Raw genomic sequence first — 22,478 nt, forward strand, 5'->3', positions numbered from 1 at the left:
GAATATTATTTTAAGCCATTCCCTACTTGAGACTTGTAGCATGGACGGGAATATACCATCTGGGCCCGGCGATTGAAACTTAGAAAACGTCTTCACTGCTCACTCGATCTTGGTATCGGTCACCAAGCCCGGCACTACTAGCTCCGTGATCGAAGTGTGAGTGATGTCTGCTGGCTCTTCTAAACCGTCTCCCGATGGGAAATGTGTATCGAGAAGCACCTCCAGGGATTCGTCACAATTACATGACCATTCCCCGTTTCCCTTTGCTAGGACTTTTTCCACCGTGCTGTTTCGCTGGAGCACTCTATGTCCGTACAGAAACTTCTCCATGAGTTTCTCTTCGCCCTGGTAATTTTACGCTTGTAGGTCCTCAGTAGATCCCTGTACTCGTCCCTACACGCTTCGCTTTCCACGGCCTTTGCGAGCTTAAACATTTGTTTTACCTGTCTTCTTAGAAGACTCAGCTCATTACTCCACCATGGCGGCTTTGCTTTTCCTCTGAAACTTCTTAGAGGGCAAGCTTTGTTATACGCAGTCATAAGCGTCCTTGTTAGGAATTCATTCGACTCCTCCAGTTCCTCTACATTAGCAGCCTCTTTGGGTTGTCCCAGTTTTTTTCTACATTTTTCTGGAATTTAGTCCAGTTCGTTGACCTAAGGTTTCTAAAGGTTCCTTCCTTCTCTGCCATCTTTAGGGGGATGCTGAAGCTAATATACGCATGGTCGGAGAAGGATGCTCTATCAAGAACCATCCAATCATACCTTGATATATCACGCTCGGAGCTCAATGTAATATCCAGAATATTGCTGGATGTTGGACCAATGTATGTAGGGACATTTCCCCTGTTGGCTATCTGCAAATTGGTTTGCAGGATGTAACAAAACAGAGATTCGCCTCTCTCGTTCGTATCTGCTCCTCCCCACGCATTGTGGTGCGCATTTGCATCTGCGCCTATGACAAACCGCCCTTTGCGCCCTTCCTCCTGTATTAGCCTTTTGCACTCCATCGGTGGAACCTCCGCAGCATGGGCCATGTAGCAGGACGCCAGGATAAATGCCTGCTTATTCTTTTGCTCAACGGCCACCGCTACGAGATCCTCAGTGGTGTAATTAGGCAGCATATATGAATGCAGCTGTTTCCTTACCATTACTACAGCTCGCACCCGTCCTTCCGTTTGCGCGTAGTAAACGCCAAACTCGCGCGCGCTAAGTCCAGAAACCTTTCCTCCCGATGAGAGCCACGGCTCCTGGATCAGCGCCACGTCAAACGAACCCTCCTCAAGGGTTAGGAGGAGTTCGCTCGACGTCACTTTACTGTGTTGGAGGTTTATCTGTAGGACTCGCAGCACCATTGCTGTTTGTCCCCCTCCAACACCTTCATCTTGACGTCTTCGTCCTCCCCTTGCCCTTTTGGTTTAGGATATTCGAGGCCCCTTCAGCCTCTCGTGACTGTTGTGCCGGGTGTTCCTCTGTGCGAGTCACAGCACCATTTAGCGGTTGGTCCTCTTCTAGCACGTTCATGGTGACGTCGGGGACCAACCTGTCTTTTTTCCCTTAGGCTTTTGAGGTACTTTTCGACTTCGCCCACCTCTAGCGTTTTATCCTCGGAACTTCTTTTCCTAAGCCGCATGTAAATTTTGCCAGTGCCAAAGGACATCTTGCCAAGCTACGTGTACAAAATATCCTCTGCCTGCTTGTTTATTTGGAAGATGTAGAACTGACCATCCTCGTTAGGCAGCGATACAGTAAGTACCTTCCAATCCTGTGTCTGTATGTTCGGATTCTGATTCTGCAGAAGCCGCAGTGTATCCTCCGACTTCATCACGCATGGTATCCATACCTTAACTTATGGTACCGTGGGGATTTGCGCTTTATCCACCACCTCAAACCGCGCGGTCGTGGTTTGGAATCACTTCCTCCAGCCACCGCAAACTCGCGATGTTGTCGCACGCTATCATCTTCACACCATTATACTATCCCCCCGAATCAAAGGTTAGAAGGGGCTTACATGGTTGTTCCCGCATCGTCTTAAGCATTAAGCTAATAAGCTCCCTTTCCACGGATCTCCACCTTTCAGTAGTCATTTGTCCGAAAGGACTGCTACGATCAACCAGCGCCACAGTCAGTGACTGCTTTGCCACATCACTCATCTTCTCGGGAAAAGCAGGAGTCTTGGTGTTATCTCCCTTTTGCACCTCCGAGAAAGCCGGAGTCTTAGCGTTAACTCCCTTTAGCGCCTCCCAGAAAGCCGGAGTCTTAGCGTTATCTCCCTTTGGCTTATCTCCTACTTCCGTAATTGGAACTTCCCTCTGACTCGCAGCTTTCGAGGTAGTTGCTACCTCGCTATTGGAGCCCATCTGTCTTACAGCTTTGGGCATACTTGTCTTGTCTATGCGACGGCCCTGCCTCGCGGCTCTAGGACTGGGTCCTTTCTGCCTCTTAAAAGCAGGCTTATCGCCTTCCGCCGAACGTCGCCTCTTCATTCTGCCATTCGACGCTTCTTCCTCCTCCTACCGGTTGCAGAACCGAGGGTTTCTCGCAGCAAACCTTTTGAACTGCCTTCGACCTACTTCTACCGCTCCATGGGCCCATTCCAAGCGCTCGATCTCCACTTCTGTTGGGTCGACCACTGCTCCCAAGCGTTGTACAATTCTTAGTGCTGCACGGTACTGCGAGAGAGCTTTTTTACTTCCTCTGCTCCTTACCCTTCTCCACTCTTCTACTACGCTTTCATTTGTGTGCTTCTCCAACACGGAGTTCATTGAATCAGCACTACTCTCGCTCCCCGAGTCCGACGCATCGCTTAATTCGTATTTGTCGTCCTTGGATTGCGACTGAGTTCTCCTCTTTACATCGTCCTTATTACAATCAGGTAATGAGTCATTCATCTTGGTCGTACGACCACCTGTCCGACAAGGCGGGCTCAGCGGTCCAGTATTATATACGGGGAAAGAACCGTCCGCCACAGCAGCGCCCCTTGCTGTGGTAAGGCCATTAATACTTCCCGAGGTGGCCCGGTATCGGGAAGGCTCTGTCCGAATACAACCGAATTTATCCCCTGGCTGCAAATCGTCCAATAGGCACGGTCCGCATAACACCCTGGATTAGGGGGTAGGCAGTTCTTGGTCACCGACATCTCGCCGCCCTCCTGTGAGGCGAAACGGCGTAGAGGTCAGTCCTAAACAGCTCCGCCTCATAGTCGGGCGCTATGGAGTTCGGCTAAGCCCTCACACCAAGGACAAGGTGCCTACCCTAGTGAGGGCAAACATGTGCAGAATATTTGTAAATTTTTCGCTCAGCAGATGATCTATTTTCTGCAAAGATTTTTACTCCACAGCTCATGTGCGTGCTGCCCTGAGTGAAAGAAGGGGAAAGGTCTAAAACTTCTGAGTGAGCCGCTAATAAGTATGTTTCAGGACTTCCATGATGCATTTAAATAAATAACTAAAAAAAAATAAATGTAAGGCCAGATAACCTCCGAAGAGATCTAAGGCAAAGCTTCTCTTCCAATTTGCGTCGTGCTCCTCTTGATTTTTCCTACAAATTTATGCCGACTCCGAACGGCATCGGCAAGGCAGATGAGTTTTCACTGAGAGCTTTTAATGGCAGAAATACACCCGGAGCGCTTGCCAAACACTGCCGAGGGGCGACCCCGCTTAGAAAAATTTTCTTCTAATTGGAAAACCTTATTTCTAAAATTTTGATGTTGCTTTGCCCGGGGTGTGAACCCAGGGCATACGGTGTGGTAGGCGGAGCACGCTACAATCACACCACGGTGGCCTCCGCCATAATACATTTAGCCTCGTCTCAATAATAATACATTAGTAGCAGCAATAGTGCAGGCTCACTGCCTCTACATGTCGCGTCGTATTAATGTGCATGCATCTTTAAGCTGCTTGTGACAGTTGGTAGCGTATTGTCACTGACTTGGATACTAAAAGCTAATGTGGTCGCTGGTTTAGTCGATGACAGCAAATTACTCTAGGCAAGAAGAAATATCGGGTGCACAATAATTCATGTTGGAACAGAGTTTAATGTGTGGGAAACAATTTTCTATAGTTAGAGCTTAACTAGTCCTAGGGAAGAACATAATCCTGCGGAAAATCTTGTGAAATCCTTTTTGAATTACGTTTTCCATTTTTAAATTTATAGACGATTGTCGGTCGCTCATTAAATTTTTCGCCAATTTATCTTTTTAAGGGAAGCTGAGTTCCTTAACGGTATAAGGGAGTGTGATGGGGTGAGAGCCGCGAATATTTTCTTAGCAATGACTATAGAGATATATCGGCCGATATTACACTCATCGAAAGGCAAGTATGTTTAGCAAAAGGACAGAGCGAGGTTAAAGATATTTCAGCAAGAGAATGAAAATGCCACCTGGCCCATGGATTTGATAGCTTCAGCCTTCTCGAAGGATTCGTTAACTTCTGTGGTAGTGTGGAAAAATGCAATATTAGCTACTAGCAAAAGGAGCGCGCTCATCTTTTCGAGCATCCTATTGATAGGTGATTTTTTTGGTGAGGCAAGGACGGTTTACGAAATCAGGGAAGCTCGAGGTGCTTAGGTAGGGAAACGTAAGTTGACAAAGTGAATGTTATTAAAGATTAAGTAGGTACAGCGTTCCAGGCTCTGTAGGGAAGTCAGTAACTAGTGATCAAAATTGCTGGTTCAGAACTGGACCTAAAGTACCAAATATATAGCCTACAAAAAAATCCTTCTCCATGTAGGAGCTTCGACTTTAAGTATGCCTTCCTTTTGTACACCCCATTCATAGTGGTTTGGAAACTATCGAAAAAGGGTATTAATTTGTACTAGAAGCAGCATGTCGAATCTCGGTCCGGTAAGAAAATAACCCAATAGAGATAACAAAACAACTGTTTACACTAGTTCGGAGCTATCGAAAAGTGCCTACAAATAAACTAGTTATAAAGTGGAAATATGTATCTAATTCGGAACTATAGAAAAACAATGCAGCGGGCACAATTTCCACCACCGCCAAGAGCATGTAAACGAGATAGAAAGCGAACTAGTAGTTGTTCCGTATGTACTAGAGGCGCACCAGCTGCGAACTAGACATTTTCCCTTCAGGAGGTAATGAAGTCGGCTGGTTGATCAACTGATCAAATTGTAATCTATTATAAAACTACGTGATCACATAGTGAGCTATCGTATAACAAAGTATGTATAAAAAAGATAACAGAATACTATTAAATGTTGAGCTACGGCAAGCACTTATAAGACCATTAGCGGCTAAATGATTTATCGGTTAATAAAATTAATTCAAATTGTGAAATTCACCTCACGACGACCTTAGGGCTCATAGATTTTGTAGCATGGCTATTAGTGACACTCCAACACGAATATGCAAATCAGATGATGGTAACATCTGGAGTTAGAGAATCAATCAGCTGTGTGAAATATTTTTACATAACAAGTTATAGATTTGCTAGAAAGGGAAAACGGTTCAACGTCACAGCCAATTGACGGAATATTTCATAATATTCGAATAAATGAATTTAATTTAATAATAGAAACGTGCCTCGTCTAGCAGATATACATATATATTTACGTAATCAAAAATAGTAATGTACTCATGAATATTTGCGAGTATACACTCAGAGAAAAACACCGTTCTAAAATCCAGCACCACCGGACTTAACTCAAGCTTTTCATGTTCTTACTTTTTTGTTCTTGAAAAACGAACAACCTGTTCTTAAAACAACAACCTTGTTCTTGAACTGACACCATTTTCTTGAAAAAAGAACGGCCGGTCTTAAAATATGAACAAATGTTCTATTAATGAGAACGATGTTCTTAAATGAAGCCCAAGAAAAAAAAAACGGTACAATTCGTGTGCACTACAATGTTAAATATACCATTTGGCACCAGCTATCAAGCAGTCGTAGTGGCCCAGCGGCTGTGATGTTGCGCTTGCGATCGTGTTGCGCGAGTTCGATCACCGCCAAACTCTGAATTTTTTAAAACAATTTTTTTGTTCTATTTTTTTAACTCTTATTTTTCGTTCAGTTACATTCACATATCCACAGGTAATTCTCAAACTTGTTATGAAATGTTTTAAGTATATATGCAGATTACATCTTTAAATAAGAATAATTTCTCAATAAGAGAAATGTATGAGCAAATGCTTATTATGCATTTTTTCTTAAACTTTTGAATTTTAGTAACATTTTTTTTGTTGTAAATATTCTTTATTTATGACAAAAATATTATTATTAATAAAAATTAAATAAATATATTTAAAAAAATACTTTCCCTCCCACCAAAGGTCAAGCACGAACCGTTCTTAAATTGAGACCGAAAAATGTTAAATCGGCCCCAAATCGTTCTCGAAGCGTGAGAACGAAAAATCCTAAATCAAGCCAAAGTAGTGCTTGAAATGAGCACAGAAGGTTCACACATCAATACCAAAGTGGTCATAAAATACGAACGGTGTGCTTGGAAAAACTGTTCTTAAAACAAGCCCATCGGTCACAAGTTAAGAAAAAACGTACTTAACAGACTTTTGTCAACGAATGTTCTTAATTTTGAACTTGTTTCGTTCGTTTTAGAACGATTTTTTCTCTGAGTGTACGTGTAATTAATTAGTGCACACTTACCTACAGATCCCCAGTCTGGATGTGCTAAATTATTATACCAGCCGTCATAGCGCTGCTTTTCTGTTAAACTATACATTTTATCTGTAATTGAAAAAAAAAAATGAGAAAATTATTTAATCATAAGTTATTTTAATTAAAAATGCATACATATATCTACTACATACTAGCTTTACCAGGCGCACGTTGTAACGCACGAGATCGAATGGATGTTACGTTATTTTTTCTGTTTTGTTTGTTGATAATTTAATTTATTGTTCAGTAAATTGAATCGAATTTTGTACGCATATTTGGTGAAATTTTCTGTTAAAACATTTTATTCTTGTATCTTATTGTATCTTATTTTATATTATTGTATTGCTTTTACCGCTGATGATTGTTGCTTTGATTACATTCCGAAGAAGCATGACTGGTGAGCCAATTTTCAAAGTTGATATATGCGCAGGCATTTCTTTTGATTCTAAGGAGTATAGAAATTCATTTGGATAATTCACAATTTTATCTTCATCTGTAACTGTGCCGATCGATTTATATTTCGTCACTTCAACAGGAAATTGATTTTGAAAGCGATCATTGATTTTGTTAACATGATCATTTTTGGGAGCTAAGATAGTTCTTTCGCATAGCCAAAAACCAAAACATTTAAATTTAAAATTCTTAATTCTGAAATAAGAAAAACTTTCGTCTTGATCGAAGGAACCTCGAGCCAAAATTTGGTGATGATCGAAGTATAGCAAACACGTTTTCATAGGGAACACACACACAGAATTTAATTTTAATAGAAGATGTAGATAGATTGAAGCTAAACAATTTTTTTAACAGCGCAGATTACGAAATGTCCAAAAGGCATAACAGCTAAACTCGACATTGCAGTCAAACTTTAGGTGTTAAAATAACTTAGGTTTGTACGGCAGCCATAGTTTTTCCCCATTCCACATTTTATTGGAGGTTTTAGGACTTAACGTCACATAGCTCCTTACCAATTTTAATTATCCTACCATTACGACATCCAGATATATGCAGTATAATATATTCCATTTGTATGGGAGGTGCCACGCCACCTTTTTCCCAATTCCATATTTTCTTGGTGGTGTTAAGGATTGACCTCAAATAACTCCTTACTGAATTTCAATGTTCTGGCATGTATACCTTCAAAGTTATGCAGTACCAAAGATTCCATTTGAATGGGAGGTTCCACGCCCCCTTTTTTCCAATTCCGCCTTTTCTTGGTGGTGTTAGGGATTGACCTCATATAACTCCTTACTGAATTTCAATGTTCTGGCATGTATACCTTCAAAGTTATGCATTACTAAAGATTCCATTTGTATGGGAGGTGCCACGCCCCCTATATCCAAATTCCGCATTTTCTTGGTGGTGTTAGGGATTGACCTCATATAACTCCTCATTGAATTTCAATGTTCTGGCATGTATACCTTCAAAGTTATGCATTACTAAAGATTCCATTTGTATGGGAGGTGCCACGCCCCCTATCTCCAAATTCCGCATTTTCTTGGTGGTGTTAGGGATTGACCTCATATAACTCCTCATTGAATTTCAATGTTCTGGCATGTATACCTTCAAAGGTATGCAGTACCAAAGATTCCATTTGTATGGGAGGTGCCACGCCCCTTTTATGTATCGAAATTATTTTTAGCCTAAAACCTTCCCGTTGATCGAAGGAACCCATAACCAAAATTTGGTGATGATTGATGTGTGGGAAATACGTTTCCATAGCGAACACGCACACACACAGAATTTGATTTTTATATATATATGGCTAAACCGATTTGGGATTTCAAAACCAACTGACCATCATCTCTCCTTCCTGTTTCTTTTCTAAAAATTTCATGGCAATCTGTAGAGCCGTTCTCGAGTTATGGAGTGACAATCAAAATGTACACTTCTTTTTATATATATAGATATAGCTATATTAATAAAAACGTTCATAGCTCAATTAAACCCGTTTTTATCATTTTAGGCCCTCTTGCCCCAGCGAGTTAGAGTTCTTAGAATATTTCCAATACAGGGATAAGGTGGAAATCTAAAGACTCAATGGTTCGAGTGATGAAAATTAGTCGTTCTCGAAGCAGTCGGATTAGTAACAAAAAGCGATCCCAACACACATTTGGGTTAGAAAACGATTAGAAGACGAATCGAATTCTAATGTATCTCTCTAAGGTAGCAGGTTAGAGGACGATTTGCGAAACTGTCGCGAATTATAGCATTCTCTACAAAAAGGGGACTTCGTTCTCGATATCGAGGAAATGGTTAGAATTCTAATCGAATTCTAACATCAATTTTTAATGGGTTTCTAATGAGAATTTTGAAGTGATGCGCAATTAAGTTCAATTATTTAAAATCAGCGAAATTTTCATTGTTTCATTATATAAGATATTTTTATTTGGTTGTAAGCTTATGTATCAGAGCTGTAAAATGATTCAATCAATACAGCTATAAATCAATCTGATTCATTTTACAAATATGATTGGTTGATTTCAAATATATAAGCCAAGTTTTAATGCGATTTCATGTTTTTCATTCAAAAATTCCGTTAGTGATTGCATGACTGTAAAAAAAGCATTCAGCTTGATTGTGAGTGCATCGAGAGCACTCCCACTCACGAGTGATTGCAAAATTTGTTGACTGCAATCACCTTTTCATTCAGTTCCATAGAAATTTTCGTTTTCAGGGTTGATACTTTCGAACTTTTGATGGTTAACATATCTTTGATTGGTTTGAAGTTGTCAAAATAGTTATAAATAACCGGACTGCCATATTTCATTTAAAATATTATGTTTGATTCTAAAAAGTTTTATTCGGTGGATTTTGCTTCAAATGAATTAAACCCAATAAAATGTGTTTTAATTCCGATTGGAAGAAATCAGACATACGAATTCCAGAGTCAAAATATTCAAAAAACTTAATTGGAATATAATATTACCTACAACAAAATAATATTTAGTCATAAGGTCCAAAATTTGCTTCCGCATTCAATAACTATGGTGACTCTGACTGAATGTTTTGACATTTTGTATTTTAATAAAGTTCTTTACTGATTTCTACTAAATTAAGCATTATTTTATAATGAGGTTAATGCAAATCAATTGCCACATAAAATGTATATTTTATAAAGTTCATTTCAATGGTGTTCTTGCAGTGAAAGTGTAGAAAAAAGCATTTAAAAATTCGAAGCGGTAGACGTCAAGAAGCAATGCACAATGTTTTATTATAGAACAAAGTCTAAACAAATTCTATCACCCCGAATTTGTCTAGACTTTGTTCTATAATAAAACACTGTGCATTGCTACTTGACGATACATAAAATGAAAGCTTTGGAGTGTGCTACATTGGATGTGGAATAAATCTGAGGACCCACTATATATATGTTTATGTCAATATAATTATATTTTTAATACCGTGAATTACACATGTGTTTAATTTATTGAATCGAAGGGAAAGCGATTATTTTAGTTTAATTTATGACTTACAAAAAATGTTTATTGGAGTGACCGATTAACAACGTCAGGCGAAATTCGTCTATTTTCGTCCTCCAATACATTTTATTACCGTTGTAAATTTTATAATAAGCTACTCAAGGGAGCACTTTAGCTAACCGGCATTCATTATTAATTATTAAGAAATTCGTATTTATTTTTGTTCGTGTTAACATACATCATGTGTAAAAATGCCGCTAGAGAGAATTTGTGATACTAACGATTTTACACAAAACCATCGATGTTGTTGTAGCAGTGCTTCGCCCCATCCAACAGGTGCGATCACTCAAAAATTGTCATAAATATCCTTTAACGGGAGTCCTAGGAAACCTGCAGTTTCAACAGGGATGGATATAGTGAAAGGGGTGTTAGAGGCATTGGTTCCACATTGCAATTAAAGAGATGGTTGGTGTCATATGGGGACAGGTTGCAGGCAGGACATACATTTTGTATGTCGCGGTTGATTATGAATAGGTAAGAGTTTAACCTGTTACAGTATCCAGATCGAAGTTGAGTTAGAGTGACGCGCGTCTCCCTAGTGAGATTGTTTTCCTGTTCTGCGACTTCATTATATTTATCTTTAAGAAAGGGGTTCGCCGGGAAATTTCTGGCAGAGTGGTCCCACGACTTTTTGTGGATATCTCTGAGGACCTGTTTATGTTTTTCTTCTACATACGTCTGCGTTCTCAGGTGCCGCATTTCCTCATAATATTTGCGGAGATGATTTCTTAAACCCCTGGAAGGCGGGACATCTTTAATCCGTTGTCTGTTGGGTTGCCCAGGTTTCTGGTATTCAGCAGACACTGTTTATTCAGCATTTCATTTCTCCCTGTTGATTCTTCCACTGAGTATTCTTTACGCTTGGCGACCGTATCGGGGAGGCGTAGCATGCAAGCGGTCGGTCAACTGCTTTGTAAGTGGAATGAGCATCTCTTTATCCTTACCCCAAGTGCTGCCGGCAGAGATTTGAGGGCTTTATTACGGCTCTGAATTAAGGTACAATTGCGGATGCATTTTCGCGATCCTGATCGAACGTCACACTCAGTATTTTCGGGTGTAAGACTGTCGGTGACGTGACGCCATCTGTGTGGATGTCCAATACGGTCGACATTTGCTGGTGGCGAAAGGAGCTTCTATATATAGAAGTTTTTTGTTTAATTCTTCTTGGTTTAGATGTTGCGTTCCTGAATTGCACCGATGCTTACCTACCAGATAATTTGCGGTGCACCTTTTGAGACTTGGAGGAAGGGAAACTTTTTGAGAGTTTTGATTAATCTATGTCCTTCGATAGTTTCAAAACAAAAAATAAACCTCCAATACTATCGATTGTTACAAGTTACAAAATTCTACCTTCCACCATTTTGATCTACTACAAGCTGTTTTTATACTCAGTTGAGCAGAGCTCACAGAGTATATTAAGTTTGATTGGATAACGGTTGGTTGTACATATATAAAGGAATCGAGATAGATATAGACTTCCATATATCAAAATAATCAGGATCGAAAAAAAATTTGATTGAGCCATGTCCGTCCGTCCGTCCGTCCGTTAACAGGATAACTTGAGTAAATTTTGAGGTATCTTGATGAAATTTGGTATGTAGGTTCCTGAGCACTCATCTCAGATCGCTATTTAAAATGAACGATATCGGACTATAACCACGCCCACTTTTTCGATATCGAAAATTTCGAAAAACCGAAAAAGTGCGATAATTCAACCAAAGGCAGATAAAGCGACGAAACTTGGTAGATGAGTTGAATTTATGGCGCAGTATAGAAAATTAGTAAAATTTTGGACAATGGGCGTGGCACAGCCCACTTTTAAAAGAAGGTAATTTAAAACTTTCGCAAGCTGTAATTTGTCAGTCGTTCAAGATATCATGATGAAATTTGGCAGGGACGTTACTCCTATTACTATATGTACGCCTAATAAAAATTAGCAAAATCGGAGAAGGACCACGCCCACTTTAAAAAAAAATTTTTTTAAAGTAAAATTTTAACAAAAAATTTAATATCTTTACAGTATATAGGTAAATTATGTCAGCATTCAACTCCAGAATTGATATGGTGCAAAAAAATACAAAAATAAAAGAAAATTTCAAAATGGGCGTGGCTCCGCCCTTTTTCATTTAATTTGTCTATGATACTTTTAACGCCATAAGTCGAACAAAAATTAACCAATCCTTTTGAAATTTGGTAGGGGTATAGATTTTATGATGATAACTGTTTTCTGTGAAAACGGGCGAAATCGATTGATGCCACGCCCAGTTTTTATACACAGCCGTTCGTCTGTCCTTCCGCATGGCCGTTAACACGATAACTTGAGCAAAAATCGACATATCTTTAATGAACTTTGTTCACGTACTTACTTGAACTCACTTTATCTTGGTATGAAAAATGAACGAAATCCGACAATGACCACGCCCACTTTTTCGATATCGAAAATTACGAAAAATGAAAAAAATGCCATAATTCTATACCAAATACGAAAAAAGGGATGAAACATGGTGAGGTAATTGGATTGGTTTATTGACGCGAAATATAACTTTAGAAAAAACTTTATAAAATGGTTGTGACACCTACCATATTAAGTAGAAGAAAATGAAAAAGTTCTGCAGGGCGAAATAAAAAACCCTTAAAATCTTGGCAGGTATTACATATATAAATAAATTAGCGGTATCCAACAGATGATGTTCTGGGTCACCATGGTCTACATTTTGGTCGATATCTGGAAAACGCCTTCACATATACAACTACCACCACTCCCTTTTAAAACTCTCATTAATACCTTTAATTTGATACCCATATCGTACAAACACATTCTAGAGTCACCCCTGGTACACCTTTATGGCGATATTTCGAAACGGCGTCCACATGTGGAATTAAGCATCACTCCCTTTTAAAATACTCATTAACACCTTTCTTTTGATACCCATATTGTACAAACAAATTCTAGGGTCACCCCTGGTCCACCTTTATGGCGATATCTCGAAACGGCGTCCACCTATGGAACTAAGGATTACTCCCTTTTAAAATACTCATTAACACCTTTCTTTTGATACCCATATCGTACAAACGCATCCTAGAGTCACCTCTGGTCCACCTTTATGGCGATATCTCGAAAAGGCGACCACCTATACAACTACCACCACTCCCTTTTAAAACCCTCATTAATACCTTTAATTTGATACCCACATCGTACAAACAAATTCTAGGGTCACACCTGGTCCACCTTTATGGCGATATCTCGAAACGGCGTCCACCTGTGGAACTAAGCATCACTCCCTTTTAAAATACTCATTAACACCTTTCTTTTGATACCCATATTGTACAAACAAATTCTAGGGTCACCCCTGGTCAACCTTTATGGCGATATATCGAAACGGCCTCTACCTATGGAACTAAGGATTACTCCCTTTTAAAATACTCATTAACACCTTTCATTTGATACCCATATCGTACAAACGCATTCTAGAGTCACCCCTGGTCCACCTTTATGGCGATATCTCGAAAAGGCGACCACCTATACAACTACCACCACTCCCTTTTAAAACCCACATTAATACCTTTAATTTGATACCCATATCATACAAACAAATTCTAGGGTCACACCTGGTCCACCTTTATGGCGATATCTCGAAACGGCGTCCACCTGTGGAACTAAGCATCACTCCCTTTTAAAATACTCATTAACACCTTTCTTTTGATACCCATATTGTGCAAACGCATTCTAGGGTCACACCTGGTCCACCTTTGTGGCGATATCTCGAAACGGCGTCCACTTGTGGAACTAAGCATCACTCCCTTTTAAAATACTCATTAACACCTTTCTTTTGATACCCATATTGTGCAAACGCATTCTAGGGTCACACCTGGTCCACCTTTGTGGCGATATCTCGAAACGGCGTCCACCTGTGGAACTAAGCATCACTCCCTTTTAAAATACTCATTAACACCTTTCTTTTGATACCCATATTGTACAAACAAATTCTAGGGTCACCCCTGGTCCACCTTTATGGCGATATATCGAAACGGCGTCCACCTATGGAACTAAGGATTACTCGCTTTTAAAATACTCATTAACACCTTTCTTTTGATACCCATATTGTACAAACAAATTCTAGGGTCACCCCTGGTCCACCTTTATGGCGATATCTCGAAACGGCGTCCACCTATGGAACTAAGGATTACTCCGTTTTAAAATACTCATTAACACCTTTCATTTGATACCCATATCGTACAAACGCATTCTAGAGTCACCCCTGGTCCACCTTTATGGCGATATCGCGAAAAGGCGACCACCTATACAACTACCACCACTCCCTTTTAAAACCCTCCTTAATACCTTTAATTTGATACCCATATCGTACAAACAAATTCTAGGGTCACACCTGGTCCACCTTTATGGCGATATCTCGAAACGGCGTCCACACGTGGAATTAAGCATCACTCCCTTTTAAAATACTCATTAACACCTTTCTTTTGATACCCATATTGTACAAACAAATTCTAGGGTCACCCCTGGTCCACCTTTATGGCGATATCTCGAAACGGCGTCCACCTATGAAACTAAGGATTACTCCCTTTTAAAATACGCATTAACACCTTTCTTTTGATACCCATATTGTACAAACAAATTCTAGGGTCACCCCTGGTCCACCTTTATGGCGATATCTCGAAACGGCGTGCACCTATGGAACTAAGGATTACTCCCTTTTAAAATACTCATTAACACCTTTCTTTTGATACCCATATTGTACAAACAAATTCTAGAGTCAACCCTGATCCACCTTTATGGCTATATCCCTAAATGGCGTCCACCTATAGAACTATGGCCCACTCCCTCATAAAATACTCTTTAACACCTTTAATTTGATACCCATATTGTACAAACAAATTCTAGAGTCAACCCTGATCCACCTTTATGGCGATATCCCTAAATGGCGTCCACCTATAGAACTATGGCCCACTCCTTCATAAAATACTCTTTAATGCCTTTCATTTGATACACATGTCATACAAACACATTCCAGGGTTTCCCTCGGTTCATTTTCCTACATGGTTATTTTCCCTTATGTTGTCACCATAGCTCTCAGCTGAGTATGTAATGTTCGGTTACACCCGAACTTAACTTTCCTTACTTGTTTATTTTTCATATTTGTCGAATTTGCTACACTGTGATATCAGGAGAACGGTCATGTTTTTTTTACTGTCAAAAACAAAACAAAAAATTAAATATAAAAAATTTTAATTATTTGACAACCCAATAAGCATTTTTATCAATGTTAATTTAGAATTCATTTGAGAGCTAACCTTATTCTTAAATCTCTTACGTTATTTAGTTTTCAAGTACACCTAAAATCACAGTAACACCAATTTTACACAGAAGTTTAATGGAACCACAATTTAACCTTTTAAATATAACGTTTTTAACAAAAAAATAGTTAAAAGAGAAAGCACTTCGAATATAATCAAAATAAAATGCATACTCAAATTTTCAAAAATATTTCTCCCAACCAAATATGTTTAAATATTTTAAAAAGCCATATTATCTTGTGCCGCAAAGTTTGCAGAAATAATAATTTGCATTTTCTTGGTGATTTTATGAATTTCATTAATTATATAATGAATTATTAAATGAAAATGTTGTTACATTAACTATGTAATCCGAAACTCCTAGAAAACCGACTATATTTTTGTATCTAAAAGCCTTCTAATAAAGCAATAATGAAATAATAATTTTGATGCTGTATTGAAGCTTTGTTCCAAATAGAAAGTACCTTTAAAATTAATTTCAATCAATTAATTTTATTGAAGCAATCTTTTTCAAATTCTCTATTGGTTGAGTAAGTCCTTTTAGATGGATTTTTTCACAAACTGTATTTTCTCTCGAAAGTGTTCGCACAACAGTGCGCGATTTATAAATACATTCAAGACACTATGATAGAGTTCTGTGGGTACACACTTCCATTTGCAAGGTTTCCCACTTTTCCTAAAAGTGAAATATTAGCAACAAAAGCAACTGTATTATATTCCAGCGATGTCGCTTCACTGGTTAAGGATGTAAAAAATTCAGTTGGATTTAGTTAACATTTCAGCAATAACAAGATTAGCAGCTTTTCGAAGTTTCAGTAATGTTGATTTAGCGGTCCAGGAGTTAAGCGATATAGAAATATATTCTTTAGGGGAAGTGCCACATCCCCTTTCCCAATCCCGCCTGTTTTTCTAAAATGTTATAATCGTGATGTTTTTCATCTAGCTGCCAGGTATTATTACCCTCGCATCATTGCCTTCAGAGATATTTTTTAAACGGTGCGCCCAAAAACAGTACTGAAAAATTTGCGTGTGGGGTTCTATTCATTAAAAATTTAAGTGCTATTAGATTGGGTAAGTTTTAACTTTATACAAACTATATATGTATTTAGTTTCTGGATATCTTGGGCAATATAATAAATAATGATGATAAAAATTTTGTTTATAGGGGTTGAAAATATTTCTAGTGTTTTAACTGACATTATCTGACTAAAGGATAAAAGTCAGGGGTATCCTGTAAATTTGTAACAAACATATTTATAATAAAAAAAGTTTTTTTTAGTATTTTATTATAAAATTCATAACTGGTTGGGTCCCTGGCGTGTACAAAAAAATCTTAAAAAATGCAACAATGTTCGTTTTTTGCAAATAAGTATCTCCTTCAAGAAAATTTCGATTTCGAATTTTGACACCTCTCCCAACATTCCTGGAGCTATTTTAGCATTCGACCGTCAATGTGATTTTCTCGTATTCTGCTATTGCAGTTGACGATGGGATTGTATATACATGTGTATGCAAAGCGGTCTACAATAGATCGACTAAAGTTCAAATATTATCCGAAATGCCTGTCTCCAATGTTTCTTAAACAAAAAACAAGCTGCAAATTAATATTTGAGTTAACTTTCTGAACAATTTTTTTCTCAAATGATGTAAAAGACAGATAATCAAATTGAGAATTAACATTTTCTTTCTTTCAGATATTTTGTTCCATTGTTTATTGGGAAAAAAGAAGTTAGTATGAAAGACAGGAATGTTCAACCTGCCAAAAAATACTTTTTTTCTGTTTTACATTGCGCTTTTTCAAATTGTGATGGTTAACGCTATTGAGCAAGTTGTTTCAAGTATTCTTATCCTGAAGAATGTTATAAACATTTTTCTAATAAATTTTTAAATTTCAACTTTCATAAAAAGGAACTCAAATTTTTACATACTATTTTAGGGAGTATTTGATCATTTTTGTAGCAAGTGATTGGTACTGAATGCATAACTTTACACACCAAAATTGTGAAATCACCTGAGTGCACTCATTGATTTCAGTATATTTATTTCTGCAGTTTGATTTAGCATTCTTTTCAATTGCATGCCGTGCTGAATGAAATCCTTATTTCTCAGCATGATTGCAGAATTATAAAATTTAAAGCATAATTCTCGTATGAAGAAAAAATTGTGAAATACTGATTGTAGCAAAGCTCTAATTTCAAAAATCAAATGATTTCATTCTTCAACAGCTCTGTTATGTATTAAGAAGGAACATATTTCAAAGGCTTTTTCTATTATAATAAATTAAAACCGTACCTAAATATTGAGCTCAGCATTTCTAGTGTTATTCGAATCGTTTTACAGTCGAATTCTAACCTAGTTTTCGATTCGAAATGCATTAGAGAACTATATTAGAATTCTAATGTAAAATTACAATATTTCTCTAACGTTAGAAACTGTGTTTGCTGGGGATAGGACTGGCTATAACCGTAACACTCTCTGACCTTTTGTGAGTTCAACAACTAGTACTCACAACAGGCATATATCACTAAGAAAATATAAATTTCCCTATCCTAATTATTTCAATCTCCTATTCAATATTTGTGTAAAGATTTTATAAATGAAGAAGTCGGGGTAGGAGAGGTAGTGGTGTGGGAGTTTAAGTATGAATCGTCAGGCAGGGTAGTGCTGTAAAAGAATGTATTCTTTTGCGAATAATTATTCAGTTGATTTTGTATTTGTATTCTATGACTGAGAATTAAAAAATTAACTCACCATTCACGCTTTATTTTGTGACTTCGAATTTTTTTTTAAATGAATGAGAAATCTTCTTGAAGACAATTAAATTCACTTGAAGACGTTTGTATTCTTTGAAGTCATTTCACATGAGGCAGTATCAAGGTAAAAGGTATATGATCGATCTGTTTTGTTGTATGAACTGGCCGGTCAACAAAAACCTCACATAGACTGAATGTGTCCATAGTGTTACCAGAATTTGTTTGACGACCAAATGTAAGAGCCCCTATCAGGTGCCAGGGCTATGACCTACATAGCTTAATTACTGCCCCGAGATCTGGCAACTCTGCCACCCCTAATAACTGAAGCATTGACCTGGTGCGCGCAGGCCACGAGCACAGAACGTGCTCAGCCGTTCTTCTGCTATTGACGAAGCCTAACTTATAAGTACGTGACGCCGAAAGTGTCCAGTTAATATGGCCATATTCTCTCTTCAGATATATGAGCGTCTTTGTGAGTCTAATATCGTAGGCTTTGCACATCATCTTAGAAATTTTGCAGCACCGCGCTTCTGCCCACGCTGCTTGATGCATCATGTGCAACTTCTGTCGCCTTTTGATTTCTGTCAAATGAATTGGAGCATATCTCGTCGATTCAGTGAGTGTTGTACCCTCCTTTGGCAATTCATCCGCCTTTTCGATACCTTTTATCCCTTTATGACCGGCAACCCAATGCTTCCTTGTATTTCAGAACACTTCTTGATGAAGTAATGTGTGAAATTATCGCCTGACAATCAATATACATATGTATATACTGAAGCGATATATTTGGCCATTAGGTCTGCTGGCGGTATGTGTAGAATGGCAATGCAGCTGTCTGGTATAATGTTTTCACAACTTTTTCAAGAGACATCTACAGAAGCTGAATTTATAACTAATATGGTAGATAAATCTCCTAACAAAGCCATCTTACACCGCTATCCTTCCATTAAATGGGCGTATATAAAATACAATGCACCTTTGCTTCGGCCGCCGTGGAGAGACCAATTTCGTTTACCTCAATAGTTAATACGCGACGTCGAGGAAGTGACTTCTCTAGATGACTCATAAGTCACGACTCCAATAAAAGACTCCAGACTTCATTTTTCTAGTCTTTCGTCAAAAGCCCACTAATTTTTTGCATTCGAAATTTGAAGTCATTTAAAGTTAGCTCTCCTGTTGTTGTTGTTGTTGTAGCCCTCCTCGTGCGTTATAATAGCCTTTGTTGACAATTAGCAAAAAAAAAAATATATCTAATATCTAATCTAATATATATTATATATCTAATATATATTATAAATGGGAAAGTTTGGATGTTAAGATGTTTGGATGTTTGGATGTTTGTCCAGACGTTTGTCTTTGTGACTCAATAACGCAAGAACGGCTGGACCGATTTGGATGAAATTTTGCACACATATAGCCAATAGTCTAGAAGGATCTACTAGCTATATATTTTTCAAAAGGGGCGTGGTCCCCGCCCCCTAGGAACAGTTATAATTTAATTATTATATTTTTTCGTCTTTGCGACTGAATCACGCCAGAATGGCTACACGGATTTTGATGAAATTTGGGACACAGGCAGTAGTCTACTAGCGAAATTTTTTTCGAACATGGAAAGAGGGGTGGGAGTCCCACGACCCTTCGAGAAATTATTTTTCATAATTTTTACACATTATAACTTTATTTATTTTTTTTTTTATTTATAACTTTACGTATACTGGCCTTCACCAATATCACAGACTCAAGGGGTCAAATAAGTCGAGGGCTTACAAAGTAAGCAGTGACACCCTCCGCCCGCCCCCTTTATCTCCCCCTCTGGTGTAAAATCCATAAATTATTATAACTCAATCTAAATTTTCTCCTAAATCAATAGTTTTTGGTATCTGGTACATACAGAACGAGATCTAGACAATTTTGGAGGAACGATCAGTGGTCCTCTCCTCTACTCCCGCCATCCGCCCTCCATCAATTGTTTTTATTAGCACGCTTTTATTAGCTTTACCTGTATGTTTCTATCTAACTTTTTATTCGCTCCAATGCGCCTGCTGCCTTATTAACATGGTTTTATAATTAGCTTCACCTTACTTGTAATCCCGTAAGGGTCATATCGAGACCCTTCCGGGATCATTTCTGGATGGTTTTCGGGATCGGTTCGGGATTACGCCGGGGTAATTTCGGGACTTTTTCGGGACTATTTCGGGATCATTTTGGGACGCTTCCGGGATCATTTCTGTATAGTTTACGGGATCCGTCCGGGATCCCGTCGGGGTTATTTTGGAACATTTTCGGAACTATTCCGGAATCATTTCGGGACTATTTCGCGATCATTTGGGGACCCTTCCGGCATCATTTCTGGATGGTTTTCGGGATCCGTGCGGGATCTCGTCGGGGTCATATGGGGACTTTTTCGGGATCATTTGAGGGCTCTTGCGGCATCATTTCTGGATGGTTTTCGGGATCCGTCCTTGATATCGTCGGGGTCATTTGGGGACTTTTTCGGGATCATTTGGGGGCTCTTCCGGCATGATTTCTGGATGGTTTTCGGGATCCGTCCGGGATCACGTCGGGGTCATTTGGGGACTTTTCGGGATCATTTTGGGGCTCATCCGGCATCATTTCTGGATGGTTTTCGGGATCCGTCCGGGATCCCGTCGGGGTCATTTCGGGACTTTTTCGCGACTAATACGGGATCATTTGGGAACCCTTTCGGCATCATTTCTGGATGGTTTTCGGGATCCGTCCGGGATCCCATTAGGGTAATTTCGGGACTATTAGGGGATCATTTGGGAACCTTTCCGGCATCATTTCTGGATAATTTTCGGGATCTGTCCGGGATGCCGACGAGGTAATTTCGGGACTATTTCGGGATCATTTGGGATACCTACCGGCATCATTTCTGGATGGTTTTTGGGATTCGTCCGGGATCCCGTCGTGGTCCTTTCGGGACTTTTTTCGACTAATACGGGATCATTTGCGGACCCTTTCGGCATCATTTCTGGATAGTTGTCGGGATCCCGTCACGGTCATTTCGGGACTATTAGGGGATCATTTGAGGACCTTTCCGGCATCATTTCTGTATTGTTTTCGGAATCCTTTCGGGATCCTGTCAGGGTCATTTTGGGACTTTTTTGGGGCTAATACGGGATCATTTGGGGATCCTCTAGGGGTCGTTTCGTGACTTTTTCTGTTTTATTTCGGGATCATTTGGGGACCCTTCCGGCATAATTTCTTGATGGTTTGCCGGATCCATCAGGGTCATTTCGGGACCATTTTGGGATCATTTGGGGACCCTTCCGAGATCATTTCTGGATCCGTCCGGGATGCCGTAGGAGCCATTTCGGGATTTTTTGTTACTTTTCCGGGATAGTTTTTGGACCCTTCCGGGATCATTTCTGGATCTGTTCGGGATCCCATCTGGGTCATTTCCGGACTATTTCGGGATCATTTTGGGATCCTTCCGGAATCATTTCTGTATGGTTTTCGCGATCCGTCGTTGATTCCCTCGGAGCCATTTCGGAACCTTTTCTGGAGTATGTCGGGGTCATTTGGGGACTTTTTCGGGATCATTTGGGGCTCTTCCGGCATCATTTCTGGATGGTTTTCGTGATCCGTGCGGGATCTCGGTGGGGTCATTTGGGGACTTTTTCGGGATCCTTTGGGGGCTCTTCCGGCATCATTTCTGGATGGTTTTCGGGATCCGTCCGGGATATCGTCGGGGTCATTTGGGGACTTTTTCGGGATCATTTGGGGGCTCTTCCGGCATCATTTCTGGATGGTTTTCGGGATCCGTCCTGGATCCCATTAGGGTAATTTCGGGACTATTAGGGGATCATTTGTGGACCTTTCCGGCATCATTTCTGGATAATTTTCGGTATCCGTCCGGGATGCCGACGAGGTCATTTCGGGATTATTTCGGGATCATTTGGGATACCTACCGGCATCATTTCTGGATGGTTTTTGGGATTCGTCCGGGATCCCGTCGGGGTCATTTCGGGACTTTTTCTCGACTAATACGGGATCATTTGCGGACCCTTTCGGCATAATTTCTGGATAGTTGTCGGGATCCGTTCGGGATCCCGTCAGGGTCTTTTCGGAACTATTAGGTGATCATTTGAGGACATTTCCGGCATCATTTCTGGATAGTTTTCGGGATCCTTTCGTGGTCCAGTCAGGGTCATTTCGGGACTTTTTCGGGATCATTTAGAGATGGCTTTCAGGATTCGTCCGGGAACCCGTCAGGGTAATTTCTGAACTTTTCCGAGACTATTTCGGGATAATTTTGGGACCTTCCCAAGATCATTTCTGGAT

General features: G+C 39.4%; 1 protein-coding gene across 12 annotated transcripts in view; it reads right to left on the bottom strand.

Annotated features, from left to right (window-relative positions):
• Duox (dual oxidase) overlaps positions 1 to 22,478 on the bottom strand; it is a 238,480-nt gene that overhangs the window by 56,213 nt on the left and 159,789 nt on the right. For all 12 annotated transcript variants that reach the window (XR_010949522.1, XM_067765637.1, XM_067765638.1 and 9 more), the window contains one exon: positions 6,617 to 6,697. Coding sequence is in view for 11 of the 12 variants with exons in the window: in XM_067765637.1 (XP_067621738.1) it covers positions 6,617 to 6,697 (81 nt within the window). In the remaining variant the exon portion in view is untranslated. The remainder of the gene's footprint in view (positions 1 to 6,616; positions 6,698 to 22,478) is intronic.

Source organism: Eurosta solidaginis, chromosome 2 (assembly GCF_040869045.1).
Source record: "Eurosta solidaginis isolate ZX-2024a chromosome 2, ASM4086904v1, whole genome shotgun sequence".
In the NCBI taxonomy this organism is placed as follows: domain Eukaryota; kingdom Metazoa; phylum Arthropoda; class Insecta; order Diptera; family Tephritidae; genus Eurosta; species Eurosta solidaginis.